General features: G+C 39.4%; 1 protein-coding gene across 3 annotated transcripts in view; it reads left to right on the top strand.

Moving 5' to 3' along the window:
* PEPD (peptidase D) overlaps positions 1 to 22166 on the top strand; it is a 199441-nt gene that overhangs the window by 55609 nt on the left and 121666 nt on the right. For all 3 annotated transcript variants that reach the window (XM_026107578.2, XM_026107580.2, XM_026107579.2), the window contains 3 exons: positions 4436 to 4619; positions 6005 to 6132; positions 22001 to 22064. In XM_026107578.2, the coding sequence (XP_025963363.2) occupies positions 4436 to 4619; positions 6005 to 6132; positions 22001 to 22064 (376 nt within the window). The remainder of the gene's footprint in view (positions 1 to 4435; positions 4620 to 6004; positions 6133 to 22000; positions 22065 to 22166) is intronic.

Genomic DNA, 22166 nt, shown 5'->3' with positions numbered 1-22166 from the left:
CTGGATCCTGTGTTAATGACCTGCATAGAACAGAAATGGCAGTCTGGGAATTTTCTTCTGAAAAAGCGGAAGAATAAGAAGGTTAAGTGAAAAATGGGAAGAACAGAAATAAAATAGGATTTATGGTTACCAGGGTGTTCTGGTGGTTGCATCAAAACAAAAACAAAACATTAGATGCTTCATAAAATAACAAAATGTAACCTCTCTGAAAATATAAAACTTCTGAAATAAGATTTGAAAATCAACAGTTTCAAGGCAGAAGAAAAAGATCCTTGAAAGAAACAAATGTAGTTTAATGCTCTTAGTTACATTTCACTTCCAGTGTAATAGAATAAAAAAGCTCTTGTGTGGGCTTAGGCCTAACTGATGATAAAAACTGTATGTGACAGCCGGCAGGGAAACTGTCAGCTCTTGTGGGACGCCTTTACCAGGCTAAGTAAGGCTGATACTGGTACTTGGCTAATGAAAATGAGGGAGCTGAACTTCAGTTGTTCTGGTCTTCCAAGCAGCCATTTCTAATACCTGCTTTACTGGTTATTTGCAGAAGTTTGCATAGCTTCGAAGATGTGTGTGCCATAAAGTAGTGCTTGCATTAAATATGCTTTATTGCCATTTATCAAACATTTAACACTATATTAGAAGGTCTAAATATAAGGAAACAATGGATAGTAAATGCTTTGTTTTTCAGCTATTGGGCAGAAAGATTCCACCGTTTCCTTTTTGGACAGCAATACATGGGTGCTGGGCAGCACGGTAAATGGTGGGGTACTCCAAATCAAAGTTGAGCCGAGTTTGTGGCTGCAGAAGCCAGTGTCCCCTACACTAACAGAAGAAACAGATCTTGAAGAACCAGCAAATATATCATACTAATTAAATTCTGGTATTTGTATGTCTTGTGTGATGTAAACTGCATGAGCAGTTAGAGACCACTCACTCAGATTGAATGCTTGTAATTCCCTCTCTAGAAAGAACTTTGCCATAGTCCTGTTAGGTGGTAAATATACAGGGTTTTGTGCTGATGGAGTTGCATGTGTATTTTCAGGGTTGATGTGCAAGTGAAGCAGTCATATACATGTACCCACCCAAGCTACTACACATGGCATAGCTTGACTTCCTGTATTTGAAACTAGTGCAGATGGTACTACATAGGCACAGGTTTTTTTAACAGTTGGGCAGGAAGCAATGTGAGAAGACCAAGACAGTAGTAACTTGCTTACCTGTGATGTGCTTCATAATCAACAATAGAACAATGGTCACAACAGAGCAGTGTTTACATGGTCAGTCCTGTATTTGAAGACAGTTGTTGCAGTCTTGAGTACTGTCAGAGTTGCTCTTTCAAAGTCATTGTATGCAATAGAAACTGGGTATGGAGCCATGGTTTCTTCTTAAGAGAGCTGTACTACTTGAATTCCTGAGTGGCTGCTAGTCTGTGAAAAGAGCAGCCTGTGTGGAAGGATGGCGATGGGGTTGTGCATACAGAGCAATCCAGCTTCTGCCAGTGCAGCGGAGCCATGGGTGCCTCACCATGCTGCTAGTCCCTCTGTAACTGCATGCAGGTGCAGCTGGCTTGCAGGGGGAGGAGAGGGCAAAGACTGAGGAGCAAGAAGCAAACTTAAGTCTAGTCCCCCCTGAAACCTGGCATTTCTCTGCAGAGCTTTGGTCTGGAGACTAGATCTGTTGCCTAGCCAATCTGTAGGACCCAAAGCACAAATTCACATACGTGTGCTCGACAGTGAACCCTCTGGTCCTGCAAACCTTGCTGTGGGATCCAGCACCCTCAGCTAATGTGACTGTTATGGCAGCATTAAAATAGAAACCAACACCCCACAGGTGAAAAACCTGTGCAAGTCTAAAGCAACAGCATAGGGCCAGATGCCGCTGTTGCTTAAAGCCATGGTATCAAATTCAAGGAGGGAAGGGGAGGATCTCTTATGTGTAAGGAAGAACACAGTTTTGCTGTGGGGGGTCAGCTCAAATGTACAGAAAAACAGTCATTTTGCATCTTTAACTAGAGCATTTCAGCTTAAGTATTAGGATGACAGTAAAAGACACTTTAAAAGTGGCTTAGTGAGGCTACCAGTAAGAATTGCAGCCTGACGTCACTATTTCTCCTTGAGTCTGTTTCTGGTTACCAAAGGTTTTGAGCCCAATAAAAGCATTCATAGTAAACTTAATGGAGATGAAAACCTGCTTTTGCAGCAGCTTCATATCAGCTCCAAGGTGTGAGAATAGGCCTGGAGGAGGAGGGAGAGCAGAGTGTCTCTCTCTTTTTTTTCTTTAATCACAGCAAAAACCCCTTGTGAACAGGGTAAAATTACAACTGAAGGGTCTTCTTTCCGTTCTTTCAAACAAACAAAAAAACCCCAGAACAAGCCGTGCTATGCCTGCGTGTGTATGTGCTAGAATCATTTTTTTTTAATCATACACAGGGATCCAAGAGCAACCTATGGCGTAAGAGTAGCTGATTCTGCTCTTTTTCCTTGTATACTGGTAATAGGGTGAGTGTACGATTTCCAAGCCCCTGCATGGAGTTACTCCAGGGATGATCGTGCTTGGGTGACAAGTAGTTTTTTTCAACCTTCTGTGCGGCACTGAGTTGCTGAGCCACTGCTTTGTACCTGAAGAGTCTTGCCCTTACTTGTTTAAGGTTTGATATCTGGTTTAAGACTTTAAGTAGCTGTTGACTGGATTGTGTGAACTTGCTTCATCCTTAAGGTGTGGGTACCCTGATATGAAAGCTTATGCTGGGCTTCCGTGCTGTGTTAATGTGCCACAATAGGTTGTCTGCAGTCCTTGTAATTAGCACCTGCCATGTTGCTGGGGTTATCAGGTGTGTGGGGGAAGTAATAAAAATAATCACATTTGGGTTTTGTGTGTCATCAGCTAAACTCCTAGACAGATAGTTTTAAAATTGGATTAGCAGGAGAAGTCTTTCACCTTCTAAAATGACTTACACTGTTATATCAAATAGTTATAAACAAGTAAAATAAAATATTTTATTAGCTCTTTTATGCTCTGTCTGCAGTAAGAAATTGTAGGGTTTACATTTCTGATGCTGATGGAGTCTTTCAGGAGGTTATTTTATGCAGCTATAAATCAAAGGTTACTTTTCAGTTTTTCTATGAAAACTATAACAATTAAGATGTCGCACTCTGGTTCTGTAAGGTTAAATTCATAGGTGGTTCATTTCTTGTCATTTTAGCACAATAACAATTTAACTGCACCATTCTGTCATCTGCTCTAGAAGCATATCTGATAGAAAGTGACCATCTGGCTATTCAAAAGGGTGTCTTCAATAAGCTGAGAGAAGGTGAGGTAGATTGGACAAACAGGACTTAAATCTTAGGGTTTTATTGATAAAGCAGTATTCATCTGCAGTATTGAAGCTCCAAATCACTGTTTTGCTATAACATAAAATAGAGAAATGCTCTGTTAGAGTCTTTTCTTCTCAGATGAGTAAAAACAAAAAATCCTAAGACAAGGTATGCTGCTTCTATAGGTAGCTCCAAAAAGTGCAAATATGGACCTGTAACAACTGTGAGCAAATGAGCAGTATTTTGTAGTATTTTTTGTAGTATTTTAGACAGTTGAATTACTTCATAGCAAGTTTATTTTTTTAAAAAAAGAATTCTGTCTTAAACTTCATTCTCTCAATTAAGCCTCTATCGAGTACAAGCTTTTAGAGACATCCAGGCTCTTTGGCGGCAGTGGCCAGTTGTGCTGCCTGAGCCAGCTATGGGAAGCAGCTAGCGATGTGTGACGGGCTTGTGTATGTCGCAGCGGCACTGCTGGCCGTGGGTAGGAGCTCAGGCACTCCCTGAAGCTGCTGCTGTGTGTAGAAGTGCAAGCATACATACATGTGAAAGAAATACGTGGATATGATGTGAATATTGGAAATGCTGTCACTTGATATCTGCTGTCTGCCATCTTGTCTCTGCAGTCCTGGTTTTAGCTGCTGTGACATTTCCCAGAAGGACATGCGGAAGGAGTTTTGCCAGACAATGTAACCTTTCACTTCTGTTTTCAGGGACTCATTTTCTTCTCTCTGTTTTGCCGTTACTCAGCAGACCGAGGCTGTTGTCACTTTCTGCATCCCCTTTTCACGTTGGTTTACCTGGAGGAGTGTGACATCTGTGACATGCTATAGGCTATAGCTTCAGCCAGCTGTATCAGCTGTGCCAGCTCTTTTTCTTTGGTACCCACGAGTAACGTGTGTATTTTATTCTTCCCCTCTATTAATGCCATGTATCATAGCTAGAGAGCAATGCTTGTATATAGCATCTATTGCATTTGAACAATTAACATCTTTTTTGTAGGGTTTGAATTAAACTTCCTTTTTCTATACTAGAGTAAAGTAACAAACATTGTGCCTCTAAATCATGCTAACCATTGTTTTGTCTTGTGTTAATTATCAATTTAAAAAAATTCTTTCCAGGCCCTCCTTTTGGCTGGGGAATGAGACCTTGAAAGTGCCTGCAGAACTCTTTGCCTTGAACAGAAGACGCCTGTGTGATCGCCTGCGACACAATAAGGATGTCCAGGCAAATTCTGTTGTTCTGCTGCAGGGTGGGGAAGAAACACAGAGATACTGTACTGATACTGGTATTGTGTTTCGCCAGGTAAGAGATTAATCAAAATTTCAAATCAGTTAAACCAGCCCTTGAATTGCGTGATTCTTAAGCTCTTTTTTTATTATTTTCCCTTTATCCTAGTTAGAGGTGTGTGCACATTTGTGTTACTTTGCTTCACTTAGATCAGTTAGCTTGTTTGTAACTTTGCCTCTTCAGCTTGGAGTTACTCTTACTCTTACAGTGCTTTATTATGTAGGTTTATAATCTGGTTTAAGGGGCCTAAGTCTGTTCAAGAAATTACTGCCTGTCAGTATTTAACATAAAGATAGAAACTGGATACTTCTTGGTTTTTTTCAGTCCTGTCTATCACCAAAAAATAACCTTTGTTCTGTAGTGCAGCATGTTACTGTCGATCTAAGGGCTAGAGGTTGAATTAATTTACAGAAGAGTGTATTCAAAGCCTTTGTAAATAGTGTTTTCCACATAACAGGATGTATTTTAGAAGTTACCATGATGTGTGTTTTCAAACTGAACTCTTCTGTAAGTACCTGTGTGTTCTTGTGTTACAGATAAGACTGAATAACTTGTTAATGTCATGCTAAAAGCTTTTGTGGTCTTTGGAAAAGTTGGCATAACACAACTAATTGTGGCTTCTCCTGCAAGGTTGTGTGCTTTGTATTGCCACTGCTCTGTTGAATGCTACAGTGCTGCTTCACATTGTTTTATTAATTAAACTGAACTGTTGTATGTTATGAAGAAACAAAAAGAATAAATTCTGTCTTCTAATCTAGATAGTGCATGTCTTAATGTAGTTATTGATCTGCTTTTAGAGGAGATTAATACACCTTTCAAGGTACACAGTTTATGTCTGTGTACACCACTCTTGTCTTTTTTACCCCATCCTTATCAAAATTTATCTCCATGTTCTGTTAGGTGTTTTGTTTGTTTGCTTGTTCTTAATGCAGAATACCACTTGGCCAACTGCTATTTTCATTGCAGCTTCCTCTTCTCTCGAGGAAGTCGAGTTTTTGCTTCAGGACTCTGCCATCACAACCCAAGGAATCTGCACTCCGCTTTTGCCTTCTCCTCTCATGTAACATGATTGTTTCTTCCTGGTACTACTTGCCCTCGTTCTAGTTTGGAGGAATATATTTTATTACGTCATATATATTTATTGTCCAAAGTCAAGTGGTGTTTATTTCTTAGGGTAGTTTATTAATCTCAGATCCTTTCCAGTTGCCAACAGAGGGACTTGCATTACTAAAACTAGTTATACTGAAGTGCTTTAAATGTAACCCACTTACTTCCCTTCCAAAAGCAAAAGTGATCTCTTTCAAACACATGGAACTAGGAATTTGCATGTGCCACCCTGTATTTTTAGAGTTGGTGGAAGTGAGGGTTTTCTTTTAAGAATGTATTTCATCTTAACCTAGGAATCTTACTTTCACTGGACCTTTGGAGTAACTGAAGCAGGCTGCTTTGGAGCAGTTGATGTTGATACTGGAAGATCCATACTCTTCGTTCCACAACTCCCTGAAAGCTATGCGGTTTGGATGGGAAAGTAAGGCATACCTTTTTAACTGTGTTCTAATGTATCTGGGTATTTAATGTAATGTAACTGTTTGAACAGCCGAAGTGCTATCTGATTTTTAATACCAATTGTTCATATGGTCTCCCATTCTTATCAATTGGTATTGATCTTATGATATCAAGTGATATCCCCATTTGGTGGTAGACAGTACATTTAGAATTAAAATATTACCGCGGTGTCCATGAAAGGAAGCTGAACCATAAAGGAAACCAGAAGTCCTCTGTTAAGATGCAAAAGAAGGAAAACAGAAAAGCAGGCATTTTTCAAGTTTATTTACCAGTTTGTACCCTTAGCTAATGGGGCTTTTTGAATGGGAGAAGGTAGTTTAGCCTCTTTGTGCTTTTCTGATATGAGCTAGCAGACTAAGAGAAAATGATTTTAATTCTTTCCTGTGACTATGCCATAAACATCTCTTTTTCAGTCTGCACCAGTAGTAAATATTGCTAAGTGCCATAGCAGTGAAGAAATTGATTTATTTATGTGTTCATTTACTTTTTCAATCTTAATTATATTTATACCAACAAACTGTAATTTTTTCAGTGTCTGCATCATCTCAGAATATTGGATTACTTCTAATTTAACATTTTGAGCTCAGATTGCTCTATTTCTAATTGAAGCTATCACTTATATTTTAATGCTAATTTTGGGAAAAGGAAAACAGTTGCAACCAACCCCATATGCTGAACTGTGTCAGACCATATGGTAGGGCATGGCTGCTGTCTTCTCGGGGAGTTTATACGAATATTACTGTCTTAGACCTGCCTCAGAACTGAAATTGTTTGTGATGACTTTAAAATGTGAATACTGCTATCTGAAATATTTCAGCTGAAAGCTGCACCTGTTTAGGAGGGTAGGTTCTGTTTAACTCCCACATGTACTCTCTAAACTGTGTTCCCTAGTGGTGTGTGTTTGCATTTATAGACAAAGCTTTTTCCTCTTCCTAGGTTCTCTTCTGCTAGTTCAAATCAGTTGTTTGCTACCTGCACTGATTATGCCTCATCTGAAAGTCTTAAAAATATTATTGAGAATCTGCTGTGTCATTTTGCATTTTCAAAGAAAGTATTGTGTTGTGTACAAATGGTAGCCTTTTTGGTTTGTTGTACAGCACTCATTATTGATTCATTTATGGAATTTCAAGAGGGGGTAAAAATGGTTTATTGCCATTACCTCCTCTTGCAGAGTATAGTGAGGTAATTGTTTTTATCACAACATCTTTGCTTTCTAAATTCTCCTCCTCACCCTCCTGAATCCCTCTGTCACAGTCCTGTTTTCTTTTCTGTCAGCTGTGGTCATGTGCTTTTTCTGCATGTCAGAAAGAGGATGGATGAATAACCCATTTGTGAGTCAGTAGCAGTTCTGCTTCATAAGCTAGTTGGCAGGGGGTACTGCACGGTGCTAGCGATTGTGTTCCTTCCCAGAAGACTCAATTTTAAGTCAAAATTAGCTTTGAAAGAAATGAGTTTGCCTTCCATCCTCTGCTGTTTATCTACTGTAGTTTGCCTTGGGAGTGCTTGTATGGGTGCATGTGGAAGGTACTATCTACCCATTGAAGAAACATTTGTTTAACACCAATGAAACACAAATCTATTTAATTCCTTGTATGGTGTTTTGCAAGCTTGGTATCTTACAGAGCTCTACAGCTATTCTTCTAGTTCATAGTGCAGGGTGGAACTGATTTGTCTGGTGTTGATTCTGTTTTCTATTCAAGGCAGATTGGAAATCTACTTGAGTTTCGGCAGAAACACATAGATATTTTTAAAATTAATGCCGAAGGCTCTTTCCTACTACTGTATTATCAAATGATTTGCTTATTATAATAAGCTTGTATTGTTTTTGATAGACTGTTGCTCTTTCACACTTGAAACTAAACACCTTCTTGTGCCTTGAAGGACATATCTTTGATTATGTTCAGAGACATCACTTAGGTAATGTGGCAATCAGTGGTGTTAACCTTTTCCCCTTTAAATAATGCATGAGTGGGGCTTCTTTGCTTCTTTCAATTTTACAGTCTTATTTTGGCCAAAAACAATGAAGCGTTTGAGAGCATTTCTTAGAGATGGGTAAAGTGTTACATTTTGGGGTGACTGTGCGCATTATAATTTTTTTTTAATCTCCCCAGCTACACCTCTGTTTCTCCTGCTGTTTTTCCTGGTCTTTGAACCAGTAAGTGTTGTCTGCAAGTGTAATATCAGTTCAGGATTGAAATGATGAGGTTAAACTCTGGTGGGCGTCTACCTCAGGAGATGTAGAGAGTTAAGATACGGCCTGCGGATTCTAAAGAAATCTGATGGAAGTGGAAGGGATAGAGTTTCTACAGTGAAGTTTAAGGATAAGACCTGAACATTGTGTTGTCACCTGAAATGTTAAATGGGGATAGTATTTCAGAGGGTTCTTGAAATGGAAATACTCAGTCTCGCTGTGAAATATCGAGGTAGTGTTCCTTCAAGAAAAGCAAATGGTATCAGTGCAGGGCAGTGTTGCGTGTTGAGGTGATGTCTGAGGAGCGTAAAGAGGAGGTGAACGTGGAGGTAATGAGCACGCTGCCCTGGTCAGGGATCTGCCAAGGACCGGTGCTCTGCAGCGCCCATGCCGAGGTGAGGAACACTTCTCCGGGAAGGTCGCTCTTCTTTGTCGGACTTCACCCTGAACACATGTGCTCTAACAGTGTGCACATAGCTATAAGACTAGGGAAAGCTTTTACTTTTTAGTAGTCCTCGGAGCCACAGTAACCACCTCAGTTTTAAAACTGAACAAATTCAGTGATACAAGATTGTAAAGGCTTCAGAAACATAATTATGTTGTGAGTGCCCCACTTTCTCCACATGGTCTTACCTAGCTAGGCAAGTTTTAAAACTGAGGAAGGATTTAACTTGCTGTTTAGACTACGTACTTCTACCAAAAAAAAAAAAAAATTAGGATGGCAATTTAGAATCGTCATGAGCATCCCTATAGGACTGGTGCCCCTATTTCCGTGTTAAAAGGCTTGTACTACATACAACAGTCAGTCTCTTTTTAAATTATGAGCCTGGGCAGTTGCCCTAATGTTGGGCTAGCCCCTAGCTTAGTTGAAGAGGTTGCTGCAGCCAACACCGGAGAGAACCATTTTGTGCAACTCTTGATTTGTAGCTCTTCCTCCTGGTTTGTGAGGCAGAAAGAGACTTCTGCTGAATGGCTGAGACTTTTGCTCTTCTAAAATATCTTTCCAGTCTTACTTTGAGCAAGAGTTTAAGAAACAAATCCAGTAATATAAGATTGTAAAGGCTTCAGAAACGTAATTATGTTGTGAATGCCCTGCTTTCTCCACACGGTCTTACCTAGGCAAGTTTGTGGTGCAAAGCCATTAGTGGTTGTTTCTATTCCTAGGAAGCCGTAAGTTGGTATGACTGCATGCCTTGCACAGAGACTTCAATTTCACTAATTAATGCTGCACCTGCCATTTACCTCCTTAATTATAAATGACAGAACTAGTCAGTGTGCTGATTAAAGATATTTTATAAAGTAAAACATACTGTACAGCAGCTGCTTTATGTGGAGCAGATGCCAAAATAACTTGATTGCCTTGCCACATAAAGAGCATTTTTAATGGAAAACAAAAATATTTTAACACTTTCATGCTCTAACTTTAGAAATGTGTATTAAATGGGACAGAGAAATATTTATATGCAATTTCCTGTGTTTTCGTTAAAGCCCTGCTGGACTGATTAGTAACTCCAGCAGTATTAATCTAACATTGTATCCATTGTAAGTAACATTTTTTTCCACCAAGAAGCTGATTGGAAGCAGTCTGTGTTTACAAAGTTTAACCCTAGCGTGGTTCTTGGGGACCACACTAATACACAATGAAATGCTTTACAAATGTTAATCTTTTCTCAGTGACCTAATGAGCAAGCTTCTTAAAGATTATCCTCATTTTTGCAGACGGTTACAGCCAAAAGCAGCCTTTGGTTTTGGTGATTAAATTTGACTGACTTCAGCAAAGCTGAGAAGTTTTACTGCCTTTTGAAAGGGTGCAAAAGTATGTTTTTTCTTGCATACTCCTTTTGTAAGGCAGCTTTGAAGGCTTTCAGGGCTCTTAATTTTTTTCTTCTCTCTAGGCTGTATATGACCATGATAATGAGTAGCATAGAAGCTAAGAAATCACTTTCTTAATTTCTTTTTCTTATAGGGGATCCAATGTTGTGTTTGTATACTGAATAGTTGTGAATGGTAACTTATGTACTGTATGGTATGTTTGTCTGGCTATATGATGGTGGCTGAGACTGTTGTACAGAAGTCAAGGTCAATGCAAGCTAAAATCTGAGACAACTCTTTTGAAGGGTAGTGGGGATTTTTGGGGGAGGGGGATGTTGTAGGGTACAGACTCTAAATCAGCTTAATTGCTTTTCTTGATGCAGATTTTTCAGCAATGCAGGAAGTTTTCCAAATGAGCTTTATGGCTGTTGTGTATATGGGTTCTCTTCTCTGTAACATGCTTTAGGGCTATGTATTCAAACAGTACTCTCTAGAGGGGTTTATGGTTTTACCTTCTAAACCAATCTGCCTTGTTGTTCCCTGATATTTTTTCCTGCACTTTTCTCTAAAGATCAGTTGTCATTTTCTTCTTCCATGCATAGCAGTTTGATCTCTTCCCATCCTTTGTTCCTTCCCTCTCCCCACTGAATCTTTATTTTACTATTTCAAAAAAAAAAAGTTTTAAATTCCTTTAGGTCATCTTATTACTGTTTTGTACCAACTGGCAGTTGCAATTTATCTGCAAAATTTGTTACCACCTGCAAATGCCATCTGTGGATCTCATGAATGTGTTCAGTCCTGCTTCTATTTCTGAATAACATCAGAACTAATTTCAGTCTTTGCAGTATCCCACTAAGCAAGACTTGCAGTCCATTGCTGTTTATCATTTTAACTTCTGAAAATATCAGTCTAAATTGATACAGCATTTGTCAGTGAGTAATTGGTGGGTTTCCCAGTCCTTAAGAAGCTCATCTTTTATTTATTTTTATTTATTTTCTGTTTTAGACTCTTCACTTTTTTATTATGATTAGTCATTGGGTTTCAGGTCATGTCCTGGGGTTCCTGTCCAAGCCAATTTGAGTTGATTTTTGAGAGTAAGATTCTTCAGAGTTTTTTGTCAAATGTTTTACTATTGTTTAGATAGTACATTTGTTGCTTTACCCTTCATCCAGTCTTTTCAAAACTCTGTACAATAAAGCTGATTGCATTTGACTGATGAGACTTATTCTGTGTAATTCCCCATGCTGCATGTTTTCCATGATTCCATTTTCCTTCACAGTACAGTGATTTTGATTTCTTGTCTCCCTGTCATTTATTATGGTATTTCTCTTGTGATAAAAATTATTTTTATAGAATAATTAGTGTCTGCATTGCTCTTGCCACTTTACTGATGATTGTTTTTCCCCAAACTGTGCTACTTTAATGCTCTGACTTCTCAAATTATCCATGATACAGTAACTTTATCGGTTTAGTAGTTGTTTTCAGTATTCCAACTGTCCAAAGCCTTGTTAGTCCAAGCTGAATGTGTATTTTTTAATCACTTTGAATTCAATAATTATTTGTACAGATCTTTGCTTTCTACCTGCTTAAATTTCTTTGTATTCTGTGTTGAAACATTTTAAAAAGTAGTAGTAACTTATAACAGTCCACTGATTTATAATTTCTGTCAATGTACACCTGAAGCTGGGTGCATAATTTGGCAATTTTAGTAAGCATTAAAATGCTTTTTCCCTTCTCCTCCTTTTGATTCAATGGTAGGTAATTCTGCTTAATGATGCTGCACCACAGGTTTTTTTTAATATCCAGATGTGGCTTTAACCTGCAGCATGAGAAAGTACAGTCTTGCCTATGCTTGTCTCAGGCCTGTGGTAGGGTGAATGTTGATAACCCTCACCAGGCATTTCTTATTTTACACTTTAATGCACTAGCAGGAGTACCAAGTTCAGTGGAATAAACTCCTGATTGCATTTTGGAGTATTAGAGAATCCAGGGTTTGTTCCAAGCAGGCATGCCATCTGTCTTTCCTCCAATGATTTGGATGCTGCTGTTAGGAAGGTAAGCCACAGCTAAGAAATGCCCTTTCCAGGCTTTTCCAGGAGGGCTCTACCAAGGCTCTGCAACCCCACTGTATCGTCATATGTGTGGCTGCCCGGTTTGGGAGCAAAACTCCTTTTCTTGTAGGCCTGGATTGGGGAAGATACTTCAAGCTGCAAAAAAACCATAAGGGAAATAACTACAGTGGTGCCTCAGCTCTTCCACTTCTTAAATTCTGTGTTCTCAGCTGTTGCTGCTGACTGTTTTCTTTAGGTTTTTATCCCCTGCTATCTATGCTGTATCTGTCTCTGCATACTCTCGCTTTCAGTCTTTCAGGAATGACTCTTTGCAAGAGTATTGCCTGTGTTGAGCTATGTCAAGAGAAATGTACAGAGAGGAAAAGGAAACAGACTGTTTTGTTAAAGTAGGGTAGGGAAAAGTGTAACAAATATTACCCTCTTAAGATCTGAATGTGAGTCAACAACAGGCATATTCTGTTTCATTTCCTCGATGCCCCTTTGTCCCAAAGGTGTTTGAGCTCCGAGTGCCGCATGCTTGGCTCTGCCCCTGCTCCCAGGCGGTGCCCGGTCCTGTCTGTCCCGCAGGGGCGCGATGTAGCCCAGAGGTCGGACACTGTTTGTGGATACTTTTGTTGTACCCAATGAGTTTTTTATGACAAGTTCCTTTGATTTCTTTGTGTTATCATATTGTGTTTTGGGTTTTTTTTGGATAACTTTTGCTTGTATCTCTTAAATATGTCATTGAGACATTGCCTCTTGAAAAGGATATACAGAAATCCTAAAGAACCTGTCATTTCTTGAGAGTGCCAGTGATGGGAATAGCTGAGCAGGAAGAGTGAGACTGTTTATTTAAAGTAAATCAGGCAGTTTGAAGTTTGGCCTTTATTAGGCCTTGAGAGTCTCCTTAATGATGCATTTCTGATTTCGTAAGTCCACCAGTCCATATTTGGTTCCTAGTTATTGTGCTTTCGTGTAATCTGTTTGGACAATTGGGAAGCCCAAAGTTGTGTATCATGCATGGTGGGTGCCACCGTTCTGCTGCTTTGCAAGACATAGCTTCAGCTGCAGCCTTGGTTGCCTTCTTTCAGTCAAAGCAGCTTGAGTCTTGATCTTCAGTTCAATTTCTTTTGAATTATGTTATTTTCTTGAAATCCATTTTGCTCTGAACTCTATCAAAAGGAACAAGGGAATAGAAGGGTACTTGTATGCAGGTACTTCTGTCTCAAAGGATCAAACAGAAACTTAGGAAAACATTACATTAGTCAAAACACGTGCTGGAGGCAGCCAGTGATGCCAGCGAGCCCTTTTGTACTGTTTTATGTTTTAAATCTAACTTCATGTCTTTTAATCCTCTTGTTTGAGAGAGAGTGAAATTCCTTTTCGATATATAGGTGATTGCATTTTTGGTGGCAAAGTCAGGGGCATCTGCTAGCATCTTGTAAAACCTCCTGTGTTGCTCTTTCTAGTAGCTCTGGACACCCTCTTGTTTAGTTAATGCTTTCCCATCTGTTAACCTGATGATGTTGTGATGAGGAGGGAGTATATTGGTGAATTTTTGACAGCATTAAAACATTGCTTTTGTATCCTTTTTCCTCCTTCAGTTCTACATGGTTTGCTGATGTATTTCTGTTCCTGCAGTTTAGTCATTGCCAGGGTTCTTATTCTGTGTGTAAAGCCTCACTGAAACTTTCACTTTGTTTTAAGCCCGACCTATTAAGGTCTGAAGAATGAGTTGTTACAATTTGAGGCTTCAGTTTTTGAAAAGGATGCTTGTCCAATTTGCTCCTTGTGCATGTGTTTCTTCTCACGTGCAAGTGTATCTACAGCTCTGGAAAGCAAGGAAAATGCTGTGTAGCTAGTGCAATGACTTGCTTGCTGTAAGTGTGTGCATACGCCAGTGCCGCGTTTCAGCACAGCGTGCAGGCTGAAGTATGTGTGTACTTTGCCTAGGAGAAACTATTTGCTTTGGAGAAAGTGATTTTGCCATAAAATGGTGTATTATATCTGTTACTCCAAATGCGAAAGTTAAGATGGAATGGAGGAAACAATACCGTTGTAAATTGTAGTACGCTTCCCCCGAAAGCCGAAAGCTTTGACTGTAAAATTTGCTAGTTTTACCTTTTCTGTCTCACCACATTAAGAATTTTCTTGTTCTTGTTTGCCTATAAGAGCTTTGACAGTTTCTCATGCCTTTGAGACAATAATAAACATAATAAGTGCAGGACCTTCTAAGAGAGCACTGTACACTGAACATTGTGTTGTACAGCATGTTTTGCTTTAGGCTTTACCATGAATGGTGTCTTTGATACTCGCCTATTCTGTTTTCGTTCTAGCTATGTTAATTTTTACTTTTAATTACTCCTTGTAATAACATCACTTTCTGGTAACGGAGGCTGTGAATCTGAAAGCCTAACATGTAATAAGTAGTGGACAAGACTACATTTTAATCACATTAGGCAGTCTTTAGTATGGCATGTCTTGCTTTGCGTCAGAGCTTACTGTCTTCCTCTCTGACATATTAATAGATTCTCAGAATGGTTGCTGACTTTCATTCAGATGGTGCTACTGATCCTTTTTAAAAGTAAATAAAATGAATGTCAGGATTGTTTTTGGCTGAAGACAGAGCTCAGTGATTGAAAATTGCAGGTGATTCTCATTTGGCCCTAGTACATGCTCATTGATAGCACATGTGGTCAGACAGCCTGGATTACTACTTTACTGTCTACATGGGGTCATATTAAATAATGATTAATTTTTATTAATTGTCTTCCTTTTGCAGGTGAATTGTTATCTGACATGTAAGCCTGTGTTAGTGTACACCACTTGCTTTCTTTTGTGATATGACAGTGCCATAAAGCACCATTCTTTAAGAATAACTTCAAAACACAAACAAGGCCAGATCTGAAGACAAAGGAATTCTGTAAAGCTATTCAAACCTTAATGTTACACCTTTGTTATAAATTATGTGGATGTAAAGCTACATTTTCGTATGTGTTTTCACTATCCTTTACTTTATCTGCCTCAGAAATGTTGAACTGTTTTTTTCATAATGTAAAAATAAAAAAACCCTGTAATAAGTACAAATACACTGGCGGTTCTTGTGTGTTGGCCTGGTTAGACAAGCTGATTACAAGAGGACTGAGCTAACAGGGAGTTCAGACAGGTCCCAAGTGCATGAGGGAGCAAGCTTAAGGCTAGGGATTAGTAAAACATGAGAGAAAGCAAAACTGTCTGTTCTGATTCAAACAACCTGTGCTAGTAGGTAGAAAGGGCACAACTGCCATTTGTGTGTAGTTACTGATGTAAGTGTTCAATAAAGTATTTTCATTCTATGTTTGAGGGGAAAGAAAAATGTGTGAAGCATCACAAAGTGATGGTGATGAGCTAATTCCTATTCCAGTAGTAAATCTGCTACAGGTAATGTGTTTATCCACATATTTTTATAAGAGTTGACAAAGGGGTTCTCCAGCCTGCTGTAAGAGTTTGAGCGGAGAGCAGAAGGAAGATCTTGTTAAGCTTTTTGCTTAACCTGTGTTGTGGGGAGGGAGGAATCCTGTACAGCTTCTAGAGGAGACAATTCAGAAAACTTGCAATGCTCCAGGAAGCTTGGAATTGCCAGCAGTTCACGTGCTCTGCTAAAGGTGCTCCTTTCATTTCTGAGGTGCGCGCACACACACACAGGTATGTATGTGTGGGTCCGTAATTCTTTAGTAGCAAAATAAGTCTTCTGGGTGAAGATAGCCTTACAAAAACATGTTATTAACTCCAATCCAAGCATGCATCATGGTTAGATGAAATTTTCGATGCTGACAGGTAGTTTTTATGAGTATGTGCTTTGCCTGCACTTGCAGACATTTTTAACTGATGTTGCAGTCTCAGGTGTTAAGTGATCCACATTTCCCCAGCTCATTGTTGGTCTAAATATTTAGACTGTAGAGACTGAAATGAATTGACTCTTTGTGTGTGCCCCTGCCCCGCTTGCTGTACCTGCCTAGGATATTCAGACATGCTCAGATTCCCAAGTAATTGTTGTTTATGCTGTAAATTTATGTTTGCAGCCACGTGTTACAAAAGAAGACAAAACCCAATGTTTGGAGACTGATGAGAAGTGCAGGGCAGTAAACATGGAGTGAATGAGTCTAATCTTTTTTAATCAGAAGAAGGTGAATAATTACAAATAAATACTCTGTTGTATCCCAGTCTGTAGCACTTTATTTAAGGTTTCTTTAGTTCAGCCTGCTGCTGGGCTGCATCGATAGCTCACTTTTTATTATAGGGTGACCTGGAGTACTTGGCTGACAAAGTGACATTTAAATGATTTTTCTGTAGTTAGCTTTAAAAACCTGGAAAAAATAACTACTATTACATTTTTTTTGTCTCTGCTCTTTTAAAAAAGAGTTAAATATCTTAGAAAAGAAACTTTAAACTTTCCCATTCTTTATGAAATAAGTGTCTGTTTGCATAGCCAATGTTTTGAAATTGGTCCCAATTAGAATTTTTCAACTCTTGTAGTGAAAATACCATTAACAATATTTTTTCCAGTGGGAATAGTTTTTCACCCTAGGCAATGCAATACAATAAATAATATTAGGATTTCAGAACTCCAACTGAAATACTGAGGAAAAAACAAATTTGACTACTGAAAGAAAAGCTGAATTTCACTTTAAACTTGATCTGCTGTAGGAACTAAAACCTGCAAATCTGTCCTAGAAGCATTAAGAAATGCAAATACAAAGCAGCCAGTAGGAGTAAGTTGTTGTATACTGAAGATGGCTTGGAAAAGTGTTTAGATGCAGCTGAAAAATGTACACATATGAATGTGTATCAGTAATTAGGTTACAAATATATTAGGAGCTGGCTTAGATGCCTTTCTTTCAGGAATAGCTATCAGCTGTTATGAGTCTAAATCACAAATGCCGAAGAAAAATTGTGAACAGAATTTATCTTGTTTGTACCTCTCTTCTGAATGCAGTTCTGAAAATGAAAACACTGTTTTATTATGTTTGTATTTCTAGGCTCTTGCTCCAGAGTCCTTTAGAATACAAAGAGATGTTGCTTAATGGAATTCTTACAGTAATGTCAAATTTGTACAAATCTCTTAAGATTTGCTGCTGTTCTGAATTCTTGTGCAATGTAATGAACAACAGTTTTGAAATGGTTTTAGACAATGCAACCAAGTTTTCCTTGGATTTAAAGATTGAAATGCAGTGTGGTTAGTAAAATATTACTAAAAATGTCAGGTTTGAATTTTGTCCAACCTAATAAAAGCTTAAAAATACATGTTTTGGTATGTTTATGGATAAGCTGTCAGAGCTGTTTAACTTACCTACTCCTCTGTTTATCCACCAGTATTTCATGCCAGTGTGAAGGACTGGGCTGAAATGGGATCCATCCGTAGTACTTGGTCTGCCAAAGCTGATGGCAAACTCTGCACTGCAGTAACTAGGTTGTGGTTTTGTTCAGCCTCTTGCTTTCTCAACATGATGTTTCATACCAGTGTGAATTTAGTTGAACCTTTGAATCTTCTCTTAAAAATGTAGCTATGCATTTTTAGGCCACCTTTAGCCTTTCTCAATTGCTAAGAAAAGCTTGAGAGTAAGAAACTAAGTGAACTGGATCAGGTAGAAGAAGGTGGGAAAGGGGAGAGTGTGAAGGAAGCATTAGCAGGCTGTAAGCAGCTTTGGCGTCTGACCCTGAGTAACGCAGGCTTTTTCACTGGATGGGAAAGTGTGATGAGTGCTGGGTGGGGAACCAGAACCAATCTCCTGTGTCATGGCTCCTTTGGTGGCAAAAAGAGGGACTGTATTCTGGTAAATAAATAGAAGCACTGGACTCTTAATTTTTCTTTCTAACTACCATAGACTATCAGATTCCAAATTTTTGGCTAGCCACTTGGGTCACAGAGCACTCGGGCATGATATATTTGCTGTGGTTCCAGGATTTCGAAGTTGCTCATTTCCATTGTGAGATGAAACATGACTTCCACTCTTCTGGTGGTTAAATACTGAAATGACTTGGGAGCAACACTAATATTTGTTAAGCTGAGCTATAAAACTATACAGAACGGAGACTGAGCCTTTTGAGGGTTGGAGTGTACTAGTCTCTGTGGGATTTTTCTAATTTATATTGCCCAGGAATCTAAAAATTTTTATACAAAATTTTTTTTTTTTAGAAAGCCTGTAAAAGTAGGCTATTGCTCCTGTTCAGATCTGTTAAGAATGTTAATTTTTGGGATAGGTAAGGAAAGACATGATTCAATAATACTTGGGATCATATCTTCCACTTGGGTAATCCTTCTAATTAATTTATGATTTGCTGTGAGTTTTTTTGCTTGTAGTCTCTGCAGTGATTAATCAGAATTTTGAAACTGGCAGCCCATACCAGCTTCACAAAAGACAAAGTTAAAAATTGTACCCAATTAACTTATTCTACCTGCCTGAGATTCATTTGTAGTCATTTGCAGAGAAAAGTACTCCTCATCTGTGTAAAGTATTCAAATGTGCTTGAAATTACCACAGTTGGATATGACTTCTGAATTTCATGATGCCAGTGAGCATTTTGTGGAAGGTATCATTCCCTGTGACAGTGATGGTCAGTGCTAGGCTTTAGCTTGTTTTGCATTTAAATTGGATAAAAATGAATGCTGAACCCTGTCTCTGTTAAGGAACTCATTCTTTTTTTCCTGTAACAACTATGTTAATGCGCAAGAGCCTTTCCTGATTTGCACCAAACTAGGAGTGGAGGTGCTGGTAACAGCCGGGACGCGTCACTGTGGTCACCCTGGGGTGAATTTCGTCTGACCAGAGCATGCTGCTGTGCAGCTCCAGCTCTGCATAAGAAGGGGGTGGAGAAGCTTTTTTCATCTGAAATGAATGGGAAGAGATGCGGGGTGTGACAGTGATGGGACAGAAAATAGCACATGAGATGAAGTGGAGAAAAAATTGGAGAAATTGATTGGAGAGAATATGGAAAGCTCCTGTTGGGAACCACCTTTGTTCTGCTTTCTGCCTGAGCTTTTGTGTTTTGCCTTCTGTACTGTTTTTCTGTATTGAACAGCATAGAGTTTTTCTACTTTCATGCAAACTTCCATATGCATTTTTTCCTTCCTCCTGTACGGCTTTGCAATAGGGTAGATCCTTGCAGAAATCTTCCTAGTAATCCATGGGCAGAGGTGGTTTCATGGCTGAGGCATCGTGGTTCCTGTGGGACAGGGGGCGGACAGTACATTGTGGGAAGTGTGCATGAATTTATTTCGCCATGCAGTCTGAGGTGCTAAATGGAGGAAGTGAGGCAAAGCCTTGAATGTGTCAGAGAGGAGCGGAGAAGTCTGTCTCTGCTGTTTGCGCTACAAGTCCTGCCGACTTCTGCACGAGGCAGCAAGAGCAGCAAGGAGGCCTTTGCCTGGGAAGCTCAGTACCGCATCACTGGGTGCGATGGAGCCGAAGCATCTAAAGGATGACCTGGCTCAATGAGAGAGGGAACCAAGTATTGTGGGAAGCTGCTGTTTTCTTTCTCTCAAAGTATAGAAAAAGTCCTCAGCCTGGAAAGGCTGATGAGCTACTTTTGCTTCACGAAAGAATGATAGCGTAGATTAGAAGAGGTGCCAGAGGAATTGCAGCTGGAACGCAATCAATAGCTGCTCAAGAGCAACTGTAACCAAAGAAGTAAATTAGCAGCAGTTTTCTACCACACAGTTGTAGAAAGCAACAAATGGACAAAAGAAATGTAAAAATGTTTTGTGAAAAGAGAGAAATTTTCATACTGGCATGTTGGAGAATGAGACCTACTCTTACTTAAATTACTTTAAATGAAGTGAATAAAATCCAGCACATTTGTGGGCATACTTTTAAGGAATATTTACACTTTACAGGAAACAGTTCTTTGGATTGAAACAATATAGCTGGTTGTAGAGGGTGCTTTGGATATATTGCTCTAAAGAGCATCTATTACCATATATTACTATTGGCCATAAATTAGGCGGTTTTACAGTTGGAATCTTTCAGAACCCGGATGGATTGGGTGAAACTGTGAAGGAGAACAAAAATGGAAAGTGCTAAATGTGTTCTCAATGTTTCTGGAATATCAAAGTACTTGAATATTTGAGGAATGAGTGAGAGAAAAAGAGATGCTTATAGGGGAAACAGAGTATGCAGAAGTCAGAGGTAAGGGAACTATAAAATGCCTGATTTTTTTTTTTTTTTTTTTTTTTGTTGTTGTATGTAAAATTAGAGAGCCAGGAAGAGAAGATAAATAAAACTTTCTTTGAAATCTCCCACAGGGAGGGGAAGAGTATGCAGGAGGAGCATCACAGAAGGAACACATTATGAAATACTTTGGTATTACTTTTTAGCAGTAATTTCACAATGGATACTTTTTCTCAGCTCTGGGGTTTACTCCTTTGCAGACTGCTTTCTTAATGAGTGCACTATAAAAGGTTTCATGTTGTCTTCTGTGTCACTGCCCAGTGCTGTTAGGAATATAAAGGAAGGTAATATGAAGAAGACTTCGTGCACAAGGCTTGAAAACATGACTTGAGTCGGAGCTGTGGCCTCCTGGTATTGCCACTGCCGGTGGCTGTGCCCCCCCATAGCTTTGTTCTCGAGTGCTTCCTAAAAACATTGGGCTGTTTCTCTGCCCACTTCTGCCAATTCTCACCGCAAGGGTTAGCAATGTTCTTCAGGCTCCAGCCTAGCTTACTCGTGGCCCAGTTGATCTTGTGCCACTGTTGTCTGTTCTGTTTAAATAGTTAGCGTTTCTCTTCTCCTCTCCTGCTTTCTCTGAACGGTTCTCGGGATGTAGGATGGTCTGTGCTGAAACGAAAGTTGTTGCTACAGTATCTGCTGATAGATAACTCCCAGGCAGTATGGAGCTGTACCTTGCAAACGAAGTGAAATGCACAGAATGCTCCAAAATGCAGCTCTTTTGGCCACTTTTTCTCCTGTTTTCTTCCATCTGAGGAAGGGTGTAGGCTGGTGTTGTTTTTCTTTTGAGATTACATTTTCAGAATTGCACTGATTGTGTTTGTATATATTTTGGGGGGCTAGAGGCTGGAATCAGAGTAAATTCTCATGAATAATCAGCTGGAAGCAGATCTTTCACATGACCCAAATTCCTACGTTCCTGTTGCATAACAGGAGGCTCTCGTTAGGAAGTGGGGGAGAAAGAGACAGAAGTGATTTCACTTTGGATGTGTGAAATTGCACAGCCTGTTACATTACAGGAGTGGTGCTTTGGTGGCCGGAGGAGCAGAGGCTGCCGGGAATGCGTCCCAGCAGTCGCTCTGGTCCTCGGCCGGCTCCCCGCTCACGTCGGAGGGTCACGTCAGGGGAGAGCCTCCCGCAGCGAGGGGCTGCAGAGCAGGGAATGAATGTTTTGCTCCTTCTCTGGACTTAACACAGGGCAAACTGGTCTTTTGCTGTTTCCCCATCTTCCACATGGTGAGGTGAAAAATTGCACACAAATGACATTGCTAAATTCTTTAATAGAATCATTTTGTGGAAAGGGAAAGAAGAAAACTTTCATTTAGCGAAAGACCATGAAATCTAAGTATCAAGCATGGCCCAGATTAAAGCATAGTGATCTTCCAGCTGTGGTAACTTTGTGTAATCTACTAAATGGAAAAATGGAATCAAGAAGAAGATTATTAAAACATTCCCTATATCTGATTCTATTACTGTGATAGCAGGGGGCATTTTTTCATTGTCTGTGGCCTTAAACTATTGAATATTACAGCAAAGCTAAAACCAAATGTTTCTTTCTGTTGCTTTCCAAAGGATTCATCCCCCCGAATACTTCAAGAAGAAATATGCTGTGGATGAAGTTCACTATGTAACTGAGGTGAGCAATCTGTGTCTCTGAGTATTTTTCTATGAATCCAAAATTAATATGTGACTTATTTTGCTCATCTACTTACTGGGTGTTTCCTGATTCTGTGGGTTT

Source organism: Dromaius novaehollandiae, chromosome 13 (assembly GCF_036370855.1).
Source record: "Dromaius novaehollandiae isolate bDroNov1 chromosome 13, bDroNov1.hap1, whole genome shotgun sequence".
In the NCBI taxonomy this organism is placed as follows: domain Eukaryota; kingdom Metazoa; phylum Chordata; class Aves; order Casuariiformes; family Dromaiidae; genus Dromaius; species Dromaius novaehollandiae.
Note: the sequence above shows the minus strand (reverse complement) of the source record. Positions and strands in the feature narration are given on the sequence as shown.